Raw genomic sequence first — 22,374 nt, 5'->3', positions numbered from 1 at the left:
GTATCATATGAGGAACCCATAACTGACATAAAGTCAGGAAACAAAATTCATCACCATTGTCAAAATATATGTTGTGTGATGATTGAGATAACAAGATTTAATATCATTTAATTATTCTGTTTTGACCCCCTATCTTTCCAATTACTTTTCTTTCTAATTTACTACAGCCATGATATTCTTTTATACAGTGTGTGATATGTAACGTAGATATGAAGACGCTCTGTTCCTTTCTCAAGACTTAAACACCGCTGGTTGTTTCACTGTGTCTTCACCTGAAAAGAGCCATGAAAAACAATATATCTGTGCCATTGTTTAGTTGTGTCTTGAATATGGGTGTGTGTAGCTAAAGTAACATATGCACTAAGTCACAGGGAGTTTCTTTTCCTGAAGCGACCTCGGTGTGAGTCACCTTTTGTGACACCCATTCTCTGCTTCGTGCAGTCATCTTGATCAGTTCCTCAGGCGGTTCTTGACTCATGCTGGCAAGTCTGAGCAAGTGGCAAGCTGTTCAGCCATCATGAAGTGCTTCTTGTAAATGCAGGACTGACATTTTGATGGACACAAGCATGACAGTGATCATTGAATGAACACAAAATACTAAGGGGCTCAATTTCGAAGGCATTTAATAATCTTTTATCATGCCAACATGGCTTTGTGTTCAAGTTATTGTGTCTGACTATAAAAACTAATATTTGGAATAATTTTCCTTTGAGAAATATAATATAATACACTGAGCAGATGCAGAACTCCAAACTAGATCAGGGGCGTGAAGAGGGGGGGGGGCTAATGACCCCTTTGTCCCTCTTGCTTGGACCATTCCATCCTTCAAACTCAACCTTCATTTAAATCTCAACATTACAGCTTTAAAGTTTGGTGATTATATCTTGCACAGTTACAATGCAATTGTGGTGACAAGATCTGTCCTCAGGCAGACATTTTGCCACGATGACACACACAGACAGGAGGTGAGAATGACAGCGTAACGGCTGGTAATTAAGATTTCACAGCTTGTTTTTACTTTCATAATGCGTGATTTAAATTAGCTCTCCAGATGATAGTAATGCTTTAAATGTCAGACATAATAACACGTTCACATAAAAGGTGTCCGTTGATGTGAATTACAGGTTTGACTGTAAATGCTGGATCTGAAAGTCTCTGCTGAGGTGAAAATGTACAGTCAGGAAGAGAGTTTCCAATTTATTAAACATGGTTGATAACACCTTGTTTGGTGGTTTGTATGATTTAGATTTTAGTCAGTAGAACAAAGAAGTAAAAGAATACATTTTGGCCAGCCACAACAAAACCAAGTGCTTATAAGAAAGAAAGTAACAAACAAACAAAACACACCACAACAAAAAGACAAATCAATTGATTTGATTTATCATCAAGACAGTCTGCTCTATAATAAGAGGGAATCTTTTGCTTGAATTTTTTTTTACACTTTGACCAATTGGATCACAAGTAGAAAAATCTTGTGTGGGATATTACGTATAGATCATCAAATCGAAAAGGAATAGTGGTTCGGACTACTTCCTCTGAAATCTGATGGATATTCTTCAAGTCAGTGGCCAGCAAAGGGCAGGACCAAATATATGATAATTATTCGCATGGTTGGCCTGACACATCCTCCAGCAATCTAAATTAATAGTTCTGTGTCGCTTCTGCTGAAGGGTAATAAAGAATTAAACCAAACTCTGCCAACAAAATTCCCTCCAAGGTATACTTGTAGTTCCACTGTACTTAGCTGACTATATGCCACTCCTCCCCAGAGAGAACCCCCCATTTATAACACTTGTTAGAGAGCAGAATATCAAAGCAGCTCAGAGGGTATGACCACCCATAGCTTTTATATAAATGAGATTTTCCTGTTCTACTCTCATCCATTTGCACTACAGTTGTTGATGCTTTCAAAGGGTTCAGGGTCCATATTAAGTTGTAGGAACATCTGTTGCTAGCCTTCTCCTGTTGCATCCCAATTCTTCTCCTTATCTTTCTCCAAGGACTCTGCGGCTTTTTGCGTAAAACTATAAATCACTGGGCAGAGTTTTCCAATCTGCATTCAAAACTCATGGATATGGTACTTAAACTGGATTTCATTGTCTCACCAGCGCCTAAAGCAACACACCCTATTCAATTGTTTGAAACGCAAGACTGTTTTTGGTCTGAACGCCCGCTGAGGGAACACATACTTTGACAGTCCCCCCTCAAAGGCATTCATGGTGTTGCACTTGGTTGTACACACAAAAAAGGACACATGTAGCTATGTGAAGAATGAAAAAAGAGAGCTTGAAAAAGGGCAATAAATACTGGATTTATTGTATTGTATTTAAAAGTGACTATGTCTGCATTTACCATGAGAATATGAACTGCAGATTATTGTAAAGCTTCTGCAGTTGAGGCAAATAATGTTGGTTTAATCATCAGATTTATATTTGAATTGTGCTGAGGATGCTCACTGTTGTACTTTTTAATGGTCTTGCTCTTCAATAAGAGTGACTTCAAATGTTGGAAACTTGTCAGCACGTCAAACCTCTAATGTCAAAAGCCCAAATCAATTTGAATATCGAGACACCAGTAAAAGATGGAGAACTTGATGATATACTGTAGACCTCCGAAACAAACAAAAACAAAGCTAATATATTGAATATTTCAAGTTACTACAAGGAACTTTCATTTTGTGTTGATTTTGTCGGTCCCTGTGGACGGAAGTGGTAGTGTTTCCGAGCACCAGATCCCCTTTAGAAAGTCTCTCATTTTACTGTAGCAGGGTCTGACAGTCTGCTCTACTCGGTCCTGGTTCTGGCTCTCCTGTTCCTCCCTTCCCTCCCAACAATACGGCCCGGGTCTCCAGCAGCGTGGTAGGTGTTGGCTTCCAGAGGGGACCGGTGTAGCAGCGAGGCAAAGCTCTGCTCCTAGCCGGAGGAGGAGATTCTGCAGTCTGGCGCTGAGCCCTCCTCCTCCTGCCGGAGCTTCCAGATCTCGGTCGGTCCGCGGTGAGCTGGTCGCTGCCAGAAGCCCCGTCGGAGTCTGAGCTGACAGAGTTTCTGTTGAACCTGTGTGATAAAGTCGGATTTTGCGCAGTGAAACAGATGAAAATAACTATATAGAAATTGCCAATATTCTCACTAATGTTCTTGTTTACTTATGTGGGTCATATAAAGTCATTAGTATTAAATATTGGCTATTTCACAACCAGTTAAAAAGTTCCTCACAGTAACTTTGAATATTGTTAGACTAGAATCTTCCAAAGGTGATAAGGTGCATATTTGACTTCTTGATGGCTTTACTGTAGGTGTGGAAACAAAACAAAGAGAGCTGACTTCCCTATCCTTTACTTCTGTCTTACGATACCATAATTATCTAATTCATTGTAATTATTACAATTGTATCATGTAATTGTGGTATCCTTATTTCTTAATCATGGGAGAAAACCTTTGAATTGTATTTTCTTTGATGAGGAAATAGGGATTTTTCATTGAAGTGAGTATTAGTGAAAACACAAATTAAATAAAGGAAGAAAGTGTTCACATTGCATTCTCTGTATTTGGGTTTTCATGTGTTTATAATACATGTGACTTGTGCAATTTAAAAAGATTTGATCAAATTAAAAAATATCTTATTTCCTATCACTCTGTTAATATAACCCAACTATGGACTAAATGACAATTCGACAATCCATTGTTCATTGTAATATCCTTGTTTGAAAATGGAACATTACTCATAGTATATTATTAAATAAAAACCAACCATGTGCAGGATCTCCCCTTTGATAGCTAAGCAGCAACACATCGCTTAGCTAGAATGAAAGGCTGGTTTGTTGCTGCAGTGTGTAAACCAGTAAGCCGGTGATTGAATGCTGGATGGCTGAAGGTTGGAATAAAGCATAACAAGGTATCCTGCTGTCAGAAGATGTGGAACAGTTGTGTGAGGATAATAAAGCTTAATCAGCATCCAATGAAAGAAAATTATGGATCATCTGAAGCATTTTGTTTTTAGGGGTTTCACTGACACTTTTTAGTTGCTCAATATGCAATAATTGTTATTAGTCAGTTGTCTTTTTATGACATATTTGGCATCACAACTGTATCCGCACTCAAATATTCTCCCAGACTAAATTACTGTGTGTGCTGTGTACTGTCAAAAAACAAAAACCCAGCAGCAAAAAGCATGATCTTCCCTCAAACAAGTGCTGTGAAGGTCTAAACATTACTATTAAAAAAAGCATGCTAAGTTTATATGAGCAGATGTTGTATTCCAAGAGCACATATTTGAAAAACAAATGAAAAACATTGTCAGTTAACATTTCACTGAACATTCAGCATTAGGGTTGGTTGTGTTTCCTTGTTAAGATATTAATACAATAATCCAGGAGTCATTATGTTTCCAATAAAATGTATTTGTATTTGCATTATATAGGATACAGATAATGCTATATTTCACCATCTAACTTGTATAGGTGTCCAACATTTTCTAAAGGTGAATATAGCTGTAAAGGTCGTACATATAATCAAAATCAAGGCCAGCATAGTGCTCATATATACCAGTTACCGCCTGTGTAGTTGCAGTGGAGACAATTTGTACCCAGATGTAAAGGGTGAGGCACTTATGATGCTGTAGACAAGCTGAGCCTTTTGTGATATGTTTCAAGTTTGTTTTCCAACTCTACAATGATACTCAATATTTCATAAAGCATGTTGACATTCTGTGTGAGTTCTGTATGCGTCAACAGAAGGTAGGTTTCATAAGTTGTTTGCCTACACCGTCTTGTTTATATGTGCGATCTTGGGCACACATTCTGTTTCCGATTTCCGTGGGCATCATGACTGAACATGGACACAACCCAGGAGTATATTTCCATGTGTGTGGGTGTGCTTCTTGCTGTAGATGCATTTCAAATGCTTTTCAACTAACTATTTAATTTTGGCATATTATTATAATATGAAATCTACATATTGTTTTCTGTTTGCTGAATGGATTTGATGCCAAATTGTGCTTGTGTGCTCTCAGAGCAGCTTGTGGTTGCACTCACAAAGCTCTCCACTGATAAGAGCTGGTCCTGACATCATTCTTGCCATATGTCATCCTCAATCCCAATGAAATTTCCATGATGATAAAAGTCACCCAAAGTATCTTTAAAAATAAAATGGTTGCATGAAACCAAAACTGCTGCAGTGGGGGCATCACTCACTGAATTTTTGCCATTATTCTCTTGATGCAATTTCACAGCATTCATTTGTTTCGTTCACAGTGGATGTGCGTCTTACAAGCCTACATAATAGCTTTAATAGCAGATGTCCACGGTGTCGTCGCTGAAGGGGCCTGCTTTCGTGTCATTGACAATGTCTATATTTATACAACAACCCTTTTCATGTAGGCAATGCAGGAAACCGGTCTCTGAAACACGTTAGCACGATAAAATCTATTGAAGGAATCAGATTACTGCTCTGAACTCTCTGAAATAAAAACTCAATAAAATTAGTTTATTGACATATTTTGTCAATAAACAAAAGGAAGACAAAGTGAAAATTCACTTTTATTTTATTTTATTTAACTGGTTTGCATTGTTTAAGCCTTAAAGGTATGCGATGGTGTGGGTTTTTGTGTGCTCTAATGGAGGGTGAGAGTTTTATTGCAACATTGTGATGCTATGGTAAAGGAGGAGGTTAATCAACTATCTCACAAGGAATATAAGGCCGGTGTGGGGCTCTCAGAATCAGGACCTGCTATGGCTCAGCATTTACTGTCAGTGGAGGAGTTACTTGGTTATGATGGATAGGCTAATAGAGCAGCAGATGGATCAATTTATTGCGCTGTTGCACTAAATCCCTTGTACAGTAACCAGTCTCTCCTGTGGGCAAGCGAGAGGGAGAGAGAATGATGTTAAATCATTGGCTTCACACTTTTCCAGGCCAAATACATTTGTTACAGTAGCTGTTCAATCAGGCTTTGGTTAGAAGTGAAATTTCAATCTACTTCTCTACTCTGCACCATTATACCAAAACCGAGTTTGGTAAGATAAGTCACCTGTAACAATAATTTGGAAGGAGTTACAACTTATGTCTCAGGTGATTTCAAGTTTCAAGTAAGGGGCAGTTGATGACATGCAATTTAAGAATTAGAATTTATTACCATTGTTTCAGACAGACACTATTTGGCAGTTTTATTTTGCTACCCAAAATCTCTTTGGCTTGTTTCGCTGGGTCGTCCAAGTGTTGTTTTTTTTACAGTAGTGTTTATGTTGACACTGCCTTGTTAAATCAAAGTGTGTTTGATTTATATCCTTTCTAAGTTGTGTATTGCTTATGTTGCATAATTTCCATAATAATGCAGATGTCTGTAGCCAATATAACAATAAAGTTCTAATTTTAATTGCATTGCAAATTGATATTTTAGATATTCTAAACTGCTAAAGTTATTGTATTATCAATTTTGCCTGTTCACAGTAAACTCAGAGAATTCAAAGTAATCTAACCCCCTAACCAGAATGTTACTGTAAATAATCACAGAAAAATACTGCATTCATTTTACTGTAATATACTGTGAATGTACTATATTCTACTTTTAGAGTAAAAGGCTTTTAAGTCATTTCACAGTATGAGTACCGTAGAATTACAGTAAATGCACTTTACTGTTATTTAACAGATGTTTTCTTGATCCATGCTGCTAAGAGGATGAATCATATTAACTTGATCCTGTGACTTTCCCTCTAGTCCCACAATGAGATTTAAATTTCTGGATTATGAAAATGGAATGACATGTCTCAACAACTGTTGATCCATAGCTATGTAATTTGTTACAGACATGCATGTCCCCCACAGGATGTATTGTACTGACTTTAGTGCCCCCTTCATTTTTCACAGGGCATCACCAGCAGGTTGACATTTCAATGTGTCCATTACTTTGGTTTATGAGTAAACACCTGTCAAACTAATAGCATTTCTATCAGCCTTTGCTTGTCATAGAGTGGTGAAGGGATGACATATTTTTTTAGGCCAACCCTGGAAATTAGCATCGCACTGGTTACCAAAAAAGCCAATGGGATTTGGGGATTTGGATTATTGCAGAAAATAATGATAAATGGGGCTGCACGGTGGTGTGGTGGCTAGCACTGTCGCTGCACAGCAATATAGTTCCGGGTTCCATTCCCGGGCTAGACAGGTTTTCTGTGTGGAGTTTTTCTCCTCATGGCAGCGTGGCTTCCTCCCACAGTCCAAAGGCATGCAGCTTAGGTTTAGGGTAACTGATGACTCTAAATTGCCCGATGTGAGTGTGAATGGTTGTCTCTCGCTATATGTCAGCCCTGTGATAGTCTGGTGACCTGTCCAAAGTGTTTTTCATGTTTAGTGTGTTAGCATGCAAACATTTGCTAATAAGCACTAAACATAAAGTACAACTAAGGCTGATGGAAAGTTCATTAGTTTTGCAGGTATTTGGTGTTTTAAAAATTCATGTTAAAAGTTTTCACAAAAAAAACTTCCCAAGAGCAGTCTAATCCCTTTATTGTTCCAATGCATTTACCTGCAGAGATTTACAGTATTGCCTGACTGAGCACCCACATAAATGAGAGACTATAAGCACAAGATTTCCCACTGTGTCTTCAACCTCCAGAAAGAAATTGCTGCTGTGCCTTCTGTTCAAAACAAAACATTCCTTCATCCAAACAGAGATGGAGGACAACAAATACAAATAGAACAAGGTTTAAATGAAATGCCATGTGGGATGTTAGGAAGCCTACTGCAGACAACACACACAAGAACACACACATATTCTGGAATTATTTCACTAATAAACAATGATTTCTGTATTCAAGGAAAAGTTTTAACATTTTTCTGTCACCCTAAAAGAACAATTGGTAATTTTTGTATTGTCAAACATTCACTTTTATAAATATTTAAGCAAATAAAAAAATAAAAACTACACCAACATTCCAGATTTTTTTTTTAAAGCATCATGTTCCTCAAAAGGTTTCTGGCTCGAGGCGATCCAAGAGAAGATCTTCTTGTTTTGTTGTTTTGGCTTCCTTCCTCAGATTTTCTCACAAATTGGAGGAGCGGGTCGTCGACTGTTGCCCATCGTTCATGCTTGTGAGTCAGCTGGCTGGCACAGATGGTGGGATGCTTGTGACGCCTGTGGGTTCACATTTGCTGAGAGTACTTCAAACCAAGTGATCTCAGCTCCATCAGCTGTGGCCCTGCAGTCTGCAGCAAAAAAAAAAGTAATTCATCTCGTTATGCATTTTAGTTCTTCACCTTTGGTGTTGTCAGTCTTCAGAGAGTCAGCTTTGCTGTGAGAACAGGTTTGCATACGGTAGGGACATGTGAATAGGTGCCACGTGCACATTAAAGAGGTTAAAGACACAAACGAGGGGGGAAGACTAAATCATCTACATGCGTTGACTCAGCAGAAATACCATTCAATTAGAAAAGGTCATCTACTGGAGAATAAATATTTGAGAGCAATACAGAATGCCAGAGAGCCTTACTTCATGTATTTTTTTATATTTTGTAATGTCACCTTTTGGGTTTTCCTTTAAATAATAAGTACATTTCCACCATAAATTGATGAAGAACAATTCACCAGAGTGCAAGAAATTAAGTGTTTTTATGATCAAAATGTTCTACTGGAGGACCCAGAGACCTCCCACTTAATATGTGTCCCTGCAAATGTTGAAACCAAGCCTACGCTCTTGGAGCTCATCACCAGGGATCAGAGGGGGTGTCAGGCTGACTCAACCATGGGTGAACTGGAGTGCAGGGGTTCTTTATGACTCTCTCCTGCTCATAAAGCTCTGTGTATACAGATGAGAGCAGTATATCAAAGTGCATTATAATCCACAACCACTGTGTCACATATCAATATTGAAATATTACATGTTTAATCATTTTCACATTTATTTGACTCTCGCGATATATGTTGTAATCTTTAGCCCTTATTCCCCACTCTGTTAAACTCAGTCTGACAAAGACAGAAATCAGTTAAGACTTTGAGAAATACCAGAGTCCCCTAGTGCCTACTGGTGGAGAGTATTTGATTTGTTCTGGTCCCAAAACAGGACTCCTATTGGCATCAAACACACATGAACAAATGTGTGTCAGAAAGGGAGACACACAGAATTCAGTTTAAGTGATGGTTGCATGATATGCAGAATATATCTAGTGGGAATGATTTTACTTGAATGGTCAGTTTTAATGCTCTTTATACCATTTTCTGAGAACAACTTCAAGAAAAAGCCGATTCCCTGTCCTGGTGTTGATGTAAATATGTACAACTCGGATGTATAAATCCTTTTTTCCCCCAAGAGAAGTATCCATTTTATTTTCAGTATATCATGTTCAAGCTTGTTCCAAAAGCATGGATTGATCCAGATCTGACATTAAATAAAAGTATAATGTCAACCTTGAATTTGTCAATTTTCTTCTTGTCGTGTCTTTTGCTTATGTGCTGATGAGTCATATTGATTTAATCTGTTGATAATGGCATTTTTTAAATTTAAATTATTACTCACATTACTATTTCTATTACCGATACCATTAACACATATGACTGACTTAGCTTCTTCACCGGAGTCTTTGTGCTTTCTCGCCTTGCAGGTTTGGATCCTGGTTATACCTGGAGCATAGTCCTGCCTCCTGCCGTGGTTCTGTCATATGTATTGAATGTGTTGTAACTCTGTTATGTTGTTCATTCTGTACACATGACATCTATCACACTTCTGCCCATCCTGGGAGAGGGATCCCTCCTCTGCTGCTCTCTCTAAGGTTTCTTCCTTTTTTTTCTCCCTGTTAAAGGTTTTTAATGGGGGAGTTTTTCCTGTTCCGATGTGAGGGTCCCGGGACAGAGGATGTCGCATGTGTACAAATTGTAAAGCCCTCTGAGGCAAATTTGTGATTTTTGATTTCGGGCTATTCAAAATAAATTTAATTTAATTTAATTGAATTAAATTAAGTGAGAACTCTGAGTTATAAAATAAAATAATACAATTTGAACATTGTCCACAGACAGACTTTGTTACAGCTGAACTAGAGTTAGAGGGGAAAATAAATTGAAATTCAAAGTTGATCTGACAAACAGGAGAGAGCAGCATAAAACCCTGCTGAGAGCCCTACAACGGAGACTCAGTGTGCTTCAGAATAATTGTGTGTCAGAATAACACCTCTTTCAAGAAGTCGTCCTGTCATGCTGCGAAAAACAGCTGCAGTTACTAATTATTTATGTACTTTGATGCGCACTGTGATGTGGTCACAGGGTGTAAGTAAGAAGGCAAAAAAGGAGTGAAATGTCAGATACCAATATCTAAATATTGCTGTCTTGGAAAGTCTAAGATTTGGTTAGTGACAGATCCTTTGCTGTTATCTGGACACCCACGAGGAGGACTGTAGCTTTTATGGAGGGAAGAGGAACAGCTTGTATCCTTGTTTACAGTTGCAATCACAGTTATTCTCTATTTCCACACCAGAGTTAAACTGTCTCTTATGCAGCCAGCAGTGATCTAAATACACATCCATCAGTTCTTGATTCAGTAACTTGCTGTTTGCCGAGCGCAAAACAGAAGGCATGCTTTATGTCAAATAAACCAGAGCTCAAATCCTATTTGACCAATAAATCCTGAATCTTTCCGCTTGCAAAAGCGATCCCGATTATTATATTTTTTTCCCATTGAGAAGTACACCAAAACCAGACCTAGACTTAATCTTCTCTGAAATGAACCATGCTTTAAATGTACCTCACAGATTAAGAAGCTTACATGTCCAACAACAAAATGACAGATCTCTAAGCTGTTGAATTTAAGGTCAAGGCCATTAGTTAGCTGCTATTCAAACTATTTTTATAACGCTTCAACATTCTTGACTTTGATTGCGGGCACACATTTGCTGTCAGACTTTTATGCTGTGAAGTCCACAGTGCAGTGGAGGCTGTGAGTGCATCAATCATCTGCACTGCACTAACTCCCCTTTCTTCAAGAGCCCTTTTGAGGTTGAGGTTTTTCTTTGAAGATTTCTAATCAGGTGTGAGAACATCCATCCGTTAGCTATCTGCGTAATCTTTTAGAGGGTTCCAGGGGACTAAAGCCAATATTAGTCGGAAATGATCATCACAGAGACATCAAATGTCAATCACAGCATTGACACCAACAGGTGTTGCACTTTGCTCCTCACACATTTTGCTTTACTGTACCACCTTCATTGTTTTTGTAAAGTTTCTTAATCAATGTGATAGCCTGAACTGTGCCAACATACCATTATATATTACCTTAAGTAAAAGTAACTTTCTGCCTATGACAACTCAGTAATTAAAAGCCTCTAAAGCTGTAGTTTAATAATAAATATACATTTTAATTGTCATATTGCTTTGAGGTGTATTGCAGGTATCAGGTTACTATTAGTACAAATAAACTAAATCCAATAAATAATGAAAAAATTCAAATCTCCACCACTGATGTAGAAAAGAATAGAGTAGACTGATTTCAATATGTATTATTATTATTTGATGGGTTTCTATCTTATTTTATGCATTATATATGTTTTATTCCATCTTTTTTATCTTTTATAATGGGTTTCTTTTGTACTTTGTCTCCACGGTTTTAATGTTTCATCCAAAGAGCTTTGAATTGCCTACTTGGTTGTTGCTGAAATGTGCTTTATGTATAAACTTGCCTTGTCTTGTGTTGTAGCACTCCTGCTCTGCAAATGAGAACATGAAGGATCATCCAACCCATGAATGAAATGCCTGCATAGCTATATATATGTATATATATATATATATATATATATATATATATATATATATATATATATATATATATATATATATACCCATATATCATCAAGCATCATCATACCTTTTATCATCATTAGCTTGTCATTTTCTTTACTGATATGGAAATTTACAAATAACAGACAGATGTAAAACTCAAGAGCATAGGGAAAATATGAATGTCCTTTATTAAATATTACAGCTTTTCCACAAATCATGACAATATTAAAATAATATTTTCCTTAGAGATGAATTAGTAACATGATTTGGATTACTTTTATGTTGTATGTGCCATATCGCAAATCTCTTTGCTGTTGGATATTTTGCACCAGTTGACTGTTTGCTAAACCCATCTTCCCACAATAACGTTCTAATCATTGCTTAGAAACAGTAACTAGGCATGTCAAGCACTGGATTTCTCCACATACCAAATGTGTCTACCTCTGTGTGTAACTACATATATTACATTACATTATGGTCATTTAGCAGAATGGCAGCGACTTACATTTCAGTATCTTAACTAAGGACTAATTGTTCCAAAAATAATTTCAAGGGGTGAATCTGCCACCACTTATCATTGCAAACTGTAAATGTGCCGTATCAACATTAACTAAGGGGGTGGGGCTTAGAGAAAGGTCAGTTTTTGTTCATTTTAATGAACTCGCTAATTCAGGTGCAATTGACCCTTCGCTAAATCCTGACCGTCAAATGCAGACTGATAGCGTAGCATCGGCCAGCTCCGACAAGGGCCCGACAACTATACGGCTCTGCTCCATAGACTCTCATGAAATGTTTTTATATTTTCTTCATTTTCAGGCTCGTTTTGTGGATTTGGTGCTAGCCATGGTTAAACATTGTGCAAAAGTGATACTTTGTAGTTACCCAGAAAGGAAGGAGATTTTCAAATTGTTAAATTTCTGTGTAAAAACATGTGGAGTTAACAATAGCAGAGTAGGTAAGGAGTTCTATGCAACGCTAGTTAGTGAAAGTAAACCGAATGTACACACATGCTGCTTTTGAAAAAAATATTTTAATAGTGAGTAAAGACCTACCCATCTTTAAAGGAACAGTGTGGTTCCTTAATTTCATTGTCTTTTGTCTTGATTGCCAGGTGATGTGGTGGTTTACCATCTTTTATCTTTTCAACCTGTTGTCGCTGCTGAATCAGCTTGCCCTACTGGATATATCCTTCAAACGCACATTGTTTTCCTTTCTGTCTGCTTCTCTCTGAAATCACTTTTTCAGGGAGTGCAGGTTAGTGATAGTGTGGGCTCCATGGTAGCTCTAGCAGCTTGCAAAGTAGCAGCAAGGGTTGAGGCTTAGCAAAGTGTCACTTACTAATTTTGTTTTAGTAGTTCATTATTAAATAAAATAATGTAGGGTAAAGAGTTAATACTTTGGTGTTAATACTTTAAATATGAATCATAATAAAGCTTCCATCCGCCCTTCAGTTGGACTGAAAGAGGTATTTGTCTGGTCGTCAGGCTCCGTTATCTGCAGATCAAATACTGAAAGTGGACCTCTTCTCTCAGGCTTCCTCTCTTCTCCAAACTTTTGCCTTTTTGAACTTGTGTAGCAATCTTCTCTTGACTCTTCAAGACTCATACTTTCCACCTGAAATAAAAATGGACACATTGGTTTAGGTTAATGCATTATGAGTAAGAGAGACCAGAAGGAAAAAAACAGCACCAGCAATTTCCAAATTGTGAAATTGCTTGAAATTGGATATTGCTGCAGCTGCTTGAGGTTTGCACTGGGATGCATATTCATTGTGTATTTGATTATAATTGACAATTATCTTTCTGGATTACATGGTGACATCAATCACCTGCTCTATATTTGCTCTATTTATTATTCAAATTTTGGTTGGCCTTTTGGCTTATCAACATAATTGTGATGCTCCAAACTGATGTGTTGTCTTCCATATTGGCTGAAAGATCAAAGACAAGAACTGTGATCTTTAATGTCAAATGTTGCATATGCCCATCCATCCACGCTAAAAATACTATTATAACTATGACCTAATGTTCAAACCAGTCCATCTGATGTTATCCTAATGAGGCCTACATTTTAATGTTATTTGTGTCATCTCACAGCCTTGAAATGAACATCACAATGATTGTCACTCTGTCTCACAAAGTAAATGTGTTCTATTTCTGGATTCAGTGGCACTGCAGGGGTGCAGTGGCTAATGATACAGGAATCGGCATGAGATTATTTGCCACTGTGCTGTAAAGCTGACAGAGAGAAATTTGCAAACGTTGGTTAGGCTCTACATTATGGAAAAGATTAAAGCTAAAGACAGGATTTGTACAAATGTGGAGGAGGTACATAGCTCAGTTACACAGGGCAGCAGAGAAACTGTTTTAAGTTTTAACTTTATGTCTTTACTGGTCTAATATTTTTGGATTAGATGTCACTAGTTGGTATTTCACAGAGCATGCCACAAGCCTACTGCAGCATTAAGGTGGATCAGGATACTGGTGGTGAATATGGCCATTGATCAAACACAGTGCAATGTTCTGTTTTGAGGCTCAACAAAATGGTTCACTTTTCCTCTGCACATTTGACAGATCTGTGTTAAAGTCAGACAAAACAGGGACCCACTCATTGTTCACATTGCTCTATAGCACTGCTTGTGGTCAAAATCTCCACACGGTGCCTTTAAGAATTTATCTATCTATTACAATGAAGAACAAATAATGAAGAACACACACACAGCCATCCCAAATACAACAGTCAACTAACATAACAGATGAATAAGAAATGTGGACACACAACTCATGGTAACAGTTACTGTATGTTCAGAGGGAGAAGATGAATAAAAGGTCTGGATGAAAACTCTTAATGACACCGGTACATGCAAATCTCAATGAAATTTGATATGTTCACAAAAGCTGCAAATGCCCTTACTCTCACATACATTTCCTGCATTGAACCACTTCAACGCATCTATTTATAGGTCTTTTTATTTTGTCTGTCAAATGACCCCAGACCAAAGACAGCTGACCTGTGATCAACAATGGAAACATAAAGCAAAATATATGCTGCTGTACAAAGTCAAAAGAAAGAAACAATAAAAGTATAGCTGCAGTTTTACTTTCAGGTGTTTCTTTTCGTAATTCAAATTTGTGTCATCTCTCCATGCAGGGGCTTTTTTATTCGGTCTTTCTCAAATGAATTGACTGATCCTATCTCCTTTCCTTCTCTGTCTTCAGTAACTGTCTTGTAGAATTATACTTACAATGTAATTGTTGAGTTGTGATGAGTTGGTCTTTTCTTGTATTTTTTTCACTTGAGGTGCAAGTCATATCTCAACCAGAAAAGGTCTGCAGAGATCGTAATAAAACGGCTCCATAGGACAAACTAAACCCAGAAGACACATATGGCTGACATTTGAAATATACATACACTGTGAAATGAGGATTGAGATGCTGGCACAACTAGGATTTTAAAAGAAACCAGGACAGGAAAGAGACAGGGAACAGAGAAATCAGTGTAACCAATGACAACAGCAAAAGGCCTGAATGAACAACAGAGCGAGTGAATGGGCTGTCACATCATGCAGATTGCATATTCAATTACTTATGTCAACAGGATTATGATTGTAAATGTCTACTGACATTGATCAAATTCAGACACTTAAACCCTTTGTTGAGCAATTTGTCTTGGCTGGTCACACAATCAATATCCATATTTCTTGTTATTGATCTTAATCATTGATGAATGTGTGCTCAGAAGCACCCCCCATCCTCATGCAGCTTTAATTCTACCAAAGACTGGAAAACATACCCAGTTTTTCCCCAGATGTTTTATGTTATTCTGTTTTTTTGTTTGGAGCAAGCGATATAAGCCACAATTTCATGTAAAAAACAAAGTTTTATCTTATCTTATCTTATCAGCTGCTGTGATTAAACAGAGTCTAAAGAGAGGACATAACTGTATGACCATGACATGTATCAATCACTCAGTTATTATAACATTCAACACATTCAAATTCTTATCTTATTTGTTAAATTTGTACAACACGTTGTGGTTTTACAGCAGTGATTCTCAACTGCCCACCGTTTTCAGTGGGTCGCAGACCTTTGTCTGAAAAAAAAAAGTGCTTTTATTTTGAAGGGGATTTTTTATGCAGCGGAGTTATTCACACTCTTTAACAGTATTTGGCGTCAATGCCTTGTAATGCTAATACACACCTGCCATTTCACGGTATCGAAGAACACCCACAAAGTTTGTTTTCATATGCTAATTGAGCGAAACGCAAGTAAGACACCGACTACATGAGATATGGATTGTCTGACATTGAGGTCAAAAGAGGACAAAAACCTCATTGTGTTTTGTGCAGCGAGGTTCTGGCACAAGAAAGCATGAAGCCGTCAAAACTGAAGCGGCGTTTGTTGGATCAATCCGCAGCGTATAAACTGAAAACTATACCTCTGTCAAATGACACTATAAGTAGGAGAATTGAAGACATGTCAGATGACATCAAACAACAGACCACAGCTCAAATTAAGGCAAGCGGTCATTTTGCATTACAAATGGACGAATCTACAGACAAAACAAACAAAGCAGTTTTACTGGTTTACGTGAAACATGTGGGACGGGGACTGACAGGAACAAGAGAGCTCCCTACTACTACGACTGCAGAGGACATCTTCAGCTCAGGTTCAAACTGCACCATCTTTTCATTAAATACATTTGAGAAGTTGAATATTTAGGTCGTGGCTTGTCATTAAGTGTTGATCGTGGGTCCCGCAGCCAGACCAGATGAGAACCACTGTTGTACAGAGAGTTATGCGCTAGATGTTTTCTAGACTGGGAACAGTCACTTCCTAGAGTCTCCACCGGCTGCCTGAAAACCACTATGTCATTATCAATGTCTCAGTTTTACACTTTGTACCAGCAGAGAGCCAGGCTAGCTGTTTCCCCGTGTACTGTCTTTATGCTATGCTAAGCTAAGCTAACTGGCTGCTGGCTGTAGCTTCATATTCACTATACAAACATGAGATGGGTATCGACCTTCTCATCTACTCTCAATTAGACTGTTTCTCCTTATGTGGAACTATGCCACAATATCAATATCTGCATCCCTGAATGTGGGGTAACTTGTGGTTCCTAGAGTCTTAAAAAGTAGGATGGGAGCCAGAGCTTTCAGTTATCAAGCTCCTCTTCTGTGGAACAAGCTTCCAGTTTCAGTCCAGGGGCGCAGACACACTCACCACATTTAAGAGTAGGCTTAAGACTTTCCTTTTCGATAACGCTTATGGTCAGGGCTCAGGTTTGCCTTGGACCAGCCCCTAGATATGCTGCTATAGGCCTGGACTGCCGGGGGACTTCCTAGGATACAGTGAGCTCCACTCTCCTCTTCTCTCTCTCCATCTGTATGAATTCATGTCCCGTTAATGCACATTACTGACTTTGCTTCTTCCCCAGAGTCTTTGTGCTTTCTCTCCTCGCAGGTTTCCATGGATTGTGGTTATATCAGGACCCTGGTCCTTCCCCCTGCCGTGGTCCTGCTGACACCCACTGCTACTATCATTATTATTATTATTAATCACATTACTATTACTGATACCAGGCACGTGCACAGATAGACCCCTAGTGGTGCTCAAGCACCTGCCCTTTTGCCCTGAATGAGAAAAGTGCCCCTTCTACTGGAGCCCATTTTTTTCTTCATTCATCAGTATTTAAGAATAAAAATTACTCTCTCTGTCATCAATTCCCCCCAAATGTGTTTTGATATCTGACGGGGCATTTATTTGAGTCCTTATGAGAATTTCGCCCCGACATGCTCCGCGGCGCTCACAAGCCCCCGCCGCGCGCGCGCCCACCCCCCCCCCCCCCCCCCCCCCACTTAGTGATCATGCAGTGCTGAGCGCCAGGCCAAACGGGTGCAGCCTACTTCTTCTCTGACCCGCAGCATCAGACAAACAGGTAATGACGGTGTTTGTGCAATCCCCCGACGTTGTTTGGTGATAAATTAACCACAACATTAGCGCCGCTGAAAACATTACGTCACAACTGGTCCGACGTTTCCTAAAAAAATAAACAAACAAAAAACTCACGAAATCCGTGATTTCAAAGCCTTGTCCAGCTGTTTACTGACGTTAGTCATGTTTAATGAAGAGAGAGAGGGAGAGATATACAGGCAGGCATCTTCTTTGTGATGTTGTATAAATGCCGTTTAGACAATTTCGAAAGTATGTTGATCAGTATGTAGTATGTAGCCAATCATCTTTATTCATAATGAAAATGTAAGCTAGCTGTCTAATCTAGCTAGCTGTCTAGTAAAAAATGTGTGTGTACTGTGTTGTCAGCTTTATAGAGATTATGTAAGTCACTCTTGATTATTATGCATTATTATTATTTTTAATTTCATAAATAATTTTAGCGATGGGTGCCCTTTTTTTTGGTTTGAGCACCTGCCCCCCAAAATGTCTGTGCACGTGTCTGACTGATACCATTACTGCATTTGTCATCATTGTTATTCTACTATATCCATTGCTGCTGTTATTGTTAGTAGTCGTAATTTGTATATCATTTTATATTATGTCATATGCATTGAATGTGTTGCAACTGTTGTGTTGTTCATTCTGTACACGTACCCGTTAAAGTAAGGGGCAGTCAACACGCAGTCAAGGTAAGAAGCAGATTGCATCACACACTGAATATCAATGTTACAGCTCATGGTTCTCAACACTGCATATTATTATGCTCCACATCACAACAAACCATTTACAAAGCTAGATATTCCACCAAGACGGCCTTAGAAATAAAGCTAACAATACTCTCTGCATCATAAACAATGAATGATTTTCATTCTGAAGGTTAATAGCAGCCTTTCAGAGGAGAAATTGTGTTTTTAGCATCAAACATGTCAAGATCTCTCTAGTGTGGAAGATTGTTGAAAGTGTGCACTCACTGACATGGTTATGGTTGAAGTGTTCACAGTCGCATCAGTTCTTTGTATATCTGTATGGAGTCTGTTTTGTTGACCGTGACATTTTATATCATATTTCATATATTCAACAAATGAAAAACATTCAGACTATAATTTTGCATACAGCTCAGAATTACACAAGAAGCTTAACCTTGTGAATTCCATTGAAGGAGCTTTCAGTAATAATGCTAATGTAAATTTGCTATCAAACTGAGTATTGTTCTTTTTCTGGTTCACTTCACCTTCTGTTTGAAAAGAAGCTGTGAAATGAAAACTGGCCTGATAAATATGTTTGCATTGCAGTAAATGTTCATAACAATATTGATGTGGAACAACAGTTTAATGTGTAAACTCAGTAAATATCGGACATGCAGAGAGAAAATACATTTCTTGCACCAAAGCTGCAAGAAGCTGTCACTGTATGGTTGTTCCATTGCGCCACCTAGTTCACAGGGTTCTGCATATGGGAACCCTGTGTCCTTTTTTCTGCAGTTCAAATGCATCTTTCATTGTATGATAAAAGGCTTGGCAGATGAATTGCCACGCATTTATTTATCCTCCCGATGGCTCTTCAACCATTGTTTTCTTCATCAGCAGGCAAATTGAAGCTGTAGTGAAGAGTGATTTTCCAAGACATGCTTTGAGAAAAGAGTACTTCACCTGAGGAGCCAAGCAGTTTTATGTTGTTTGAGTGTTGTTTTTTTCTATTGAACGCTTTAAAATGATGTTTCATCAAAAACTCTGTACTCTACACTGCTTCAACGTCTTCGATGGAACGCTGAGCAGAATTTTCTTAAGCTCTCCAGTTAAAGTAGTTTGACAAGAAGAGGTTTGGAAAACTGCCAGGACCTTGACAGCTCATGAAATAAAAGGAATCATCCTCTCAGAGGATTTGAGGCTGACTGACAAGACAAGCGATGTGGTGAAAAATCAAAACAAGAGGAGAAGAGGCAGCAAGGCCTACTCAGCTACAATGGACAGCTGAAGGCAAAGGTATGGAAGGTTTCCAATTTCTTCCAGTCAGAATGAAAACATCGTCTTTAAACTAAACATACTATTGATGTTGTCCTGGAGATGAGGTGACTTCAGTTAAATAGATGGAAGTTGTCCCCATTTTCCCAACATCAATCATAAATAATTTTAGTGAAGATCTTTATTTGTTATATCTTAGAGACATTTTTAATCTGAACAGAGGCACTGAACAATGCACTTGGTTTATTCTAAAGTGTATAGCCGAATCCATAATTTAGTATGGGTTGGGCTATAACATATGCCTTTATGTGTAGGATTTGTAAGTTTCGGACATTGGACTTAAATTGAATGTGACTCTGGGACAAACAAAAAATGTATGCCATCACAATAATTTGATTTACGCTATAATCACTCAAACTTTCTACATATAGGGCTTTTGAAACTGGAATAGACCCCAAAGTCATTAACATTTTACAAAGCTGAAAATAATAAAAGCAGGAGTGGGGGTTCATATGTAAGAGATAATTAGTGAAAGCGTACCAAATCGTATGAATATTGCAGTAATTAAAAAAGGTAGCTCAAATGAATGGTAAATGGTAAAATGGTAATGTTTAAAATACAAAGCACAAGAATGTTAGTTATCTGATTTTTACACACCAATAGCATGTGGCTATTTGGAAAAATAGGAATCAGTATATTAGGATAAATAGTTTACTAAGAAGGTGCGGTAGAGGAAATTGATTTTAAAACATTGCTTTGATTGCTCAAACTTAATTTAATCTGTCCACCTAACGTACTTTCCTATTCCCTTTACAGTGTTCAATTAATCAGGAGGCGTTGATTACCTGTTTAAGTTAATTGTGACTTAATAACGGAGAAGGACAGGACAAAGAGCTCTCCACTATGTACCACAGACAGAAAGGCATGTTTCTATTCACATGAACCCATGATTAGGTCTGTTTCACCAGAGAGGTAACTGGCAATAGTTTATCTGTAATAAAATATTTTTACTCAAGCTTCACTTACTAGCTTTTACAGAGTTCAGCTGTAGTCCTCCTCAGCAGATGGAACTTGCTTGGATACCATGATGTCAGCAAATATACAGTATTGAGACATACTTTGGCAAAATTCTAGACATCTTTGGAACATACCAGGCATATGGATGGACAGCAGATAAGTGGATTGTAGTTTGAGAAGTTTCTTTAGTCATTTGAATTTCTTCTGCTGTCAAAACATGTCAAAGTGGGAGTCCAGTTGAAACATTTGTCTTTAAACAGCTACATTTTTAACCCATGAGGAGTGTGGGTGCTACTGCTTAAAATAAAAATAAAACTAATGTGATCAATATATGGGTTTGAAAACATGCGCAGACACAGATTCCTGCACTGTGATATGAGCTAATTCCACCAGTCTACCTTTTTGTTGTCAGTCGAGGTCGGTTTGACGACAAACAGCTGGAAAGGTTTTGGATGAAATTTTTCTTCATCCTCGATTGTCAGTCTTGGAATTGCCGTCATTGGGCGAATAACCCCAGGCTTTGTCTGGAAGGAAACATTTTGACAGCAGAGTGAGAATTAATTCCATCTTCCTTCACATCATTAGTGTTAAAGCAGATCCAGTAGCCTGAACTTGGTCAAAAAATAATTGAATATGTACCTTTTTAGGATTCATGAGCTTTCTTTCCACACCAGTAGATGGATGCAAGCTGCATACAGACGCCTGAGTAAACAATGTAGAAGAAAATATCAACATAGTCTCTCACAAAATGGAACGAGTCTCTGCATGTCTGGCTGTTCTCACTCAGCGGGTGTATTGCTGACCTAAGGATGTTCAGTGTGGATTGTGAGCTCTTGAAATCTACACAATGTATTTATTAAAAGTGCATTTTGTACACGCTGTGTAGTGTATCCACAGGGGACTCCAACTAATTGTTACATCTGGGTATAGGGTACAGCTCGCTCTCCTTTGATGGGTCGTGTCTTGAATGTAAACCCCAATTTGCGAAAACTCTCCTGAGAATCACTTATCTTTGTCTTAACCATTCAAGGTCAATGACTAACCTTAACCATCTAGCGAGCGTTTCAATAATTGTGAGGAACCATCAAGAAAAAACCCTGTAAATGTTTGTATGCAGTTTTGTATCCAACTCTAGTAATGCTTGGGAATCCAGTGATTGAAGAATGCTAAAATACTAGATATTTTATTGAAGTAGCAATACCCAAGTGTAGAAATACTGCTCTCAAAATGTTACTTCAGTAAAAGTACAAAAGCAAACTTACAAACAAACTGATTATGCAGAATATCCCATTTCAGAAAAGTGTTTATTATATTATTGATTATGACTATCAATGCATAGATGTGTGTGTGGCTTTAATGTTGCAGTTGGGAAAGGTGGAGCTTACATTGTTTTAGTTTACTGCTGGGTAGCTTGTGGATTTCACCAAGGGATCAATGAACTCTTATCTTTAGCCATATTAATACATCCTAATTTATTTGTAAATCATATTTTGTATTATTAATTTTAATATGCCAAGTAGTAAATCAAGGTATTAAACAAAGGTAGTGGATTAAAAAGTACAAGGAGAAAAAGCAGTAAAGTACAAGTATGTCAAAATTGTACTTAAGCACAGTACTTCAGTAAATGTACTTGATTTTGTTGCACCACTAGTTGCAACTATATGGCAGGGCAGGTGGATTGATCAGGA

At 38.0% G+C, this 22,374-nt stretch overlaps 1 protein-coding gene across 4 annotated transcripts in view; it reads right to left on the bottom strand.

The window, feature by feature from the left end:
• Nucleotides 1-7,489: 7,489 nt before the first annotated feature.
• The window catches only part of mlip (muscular LMNA-interacting protein), a 32,905-nt gene continuing 18,020 nt past the window's right edge, over nt 7,490-22,374 (bottom strand). For 3 of the 4 annotated variants that reach the window (XM_068723782.1, XM_068723790.1, XM_068723806.1), the window contains 3 exons: nt 21,326-21,388; nt 21,085-21,210; nt 11,920-13,368 (listed from right to left, as the gene is read on the bottom strand). In XM_068723782.1, the coding sequence (XP_068579883.1) occupies nt 13,177-13,368; nt 21,085-21,210; nt 21,326-21,388 (381 nt within the window). In that variant the 3' untranslated portion in view covers nt 11,920-13,176. Of the gene's footprint in view, nt 8,199-11,919; nt 13,369-21,084; nt 21,211-21,325; nt 21,389-22,374 lie in introns of those variants that run through there. The other variant, XM_068723798.1, reaches the window with a different exon arrangement.

This window comes from Cebidichthys violaceus, unplaced genomic scaffold (assembly GCF_023349555.1).
Source record: "Cebidichthys violaceus isolate CVI_PGR_0920_01 unplaced genomic scaffold, fCebVio1.0.p SCAF_10, whole genome shotgun sequence".
NCBI classification, from domain to species: Eukaryota; Metazoa; Chordata; class Actinopteri; order Perciformes; family Stichaeidae; genus Cebidichthys; species Cebidichthys violaceus.
The sequence above is the reverse complement of the archived record's forward strand: the minus strand, read 5'-3'. Positions and strand labels throughout refer to the sequence as shown.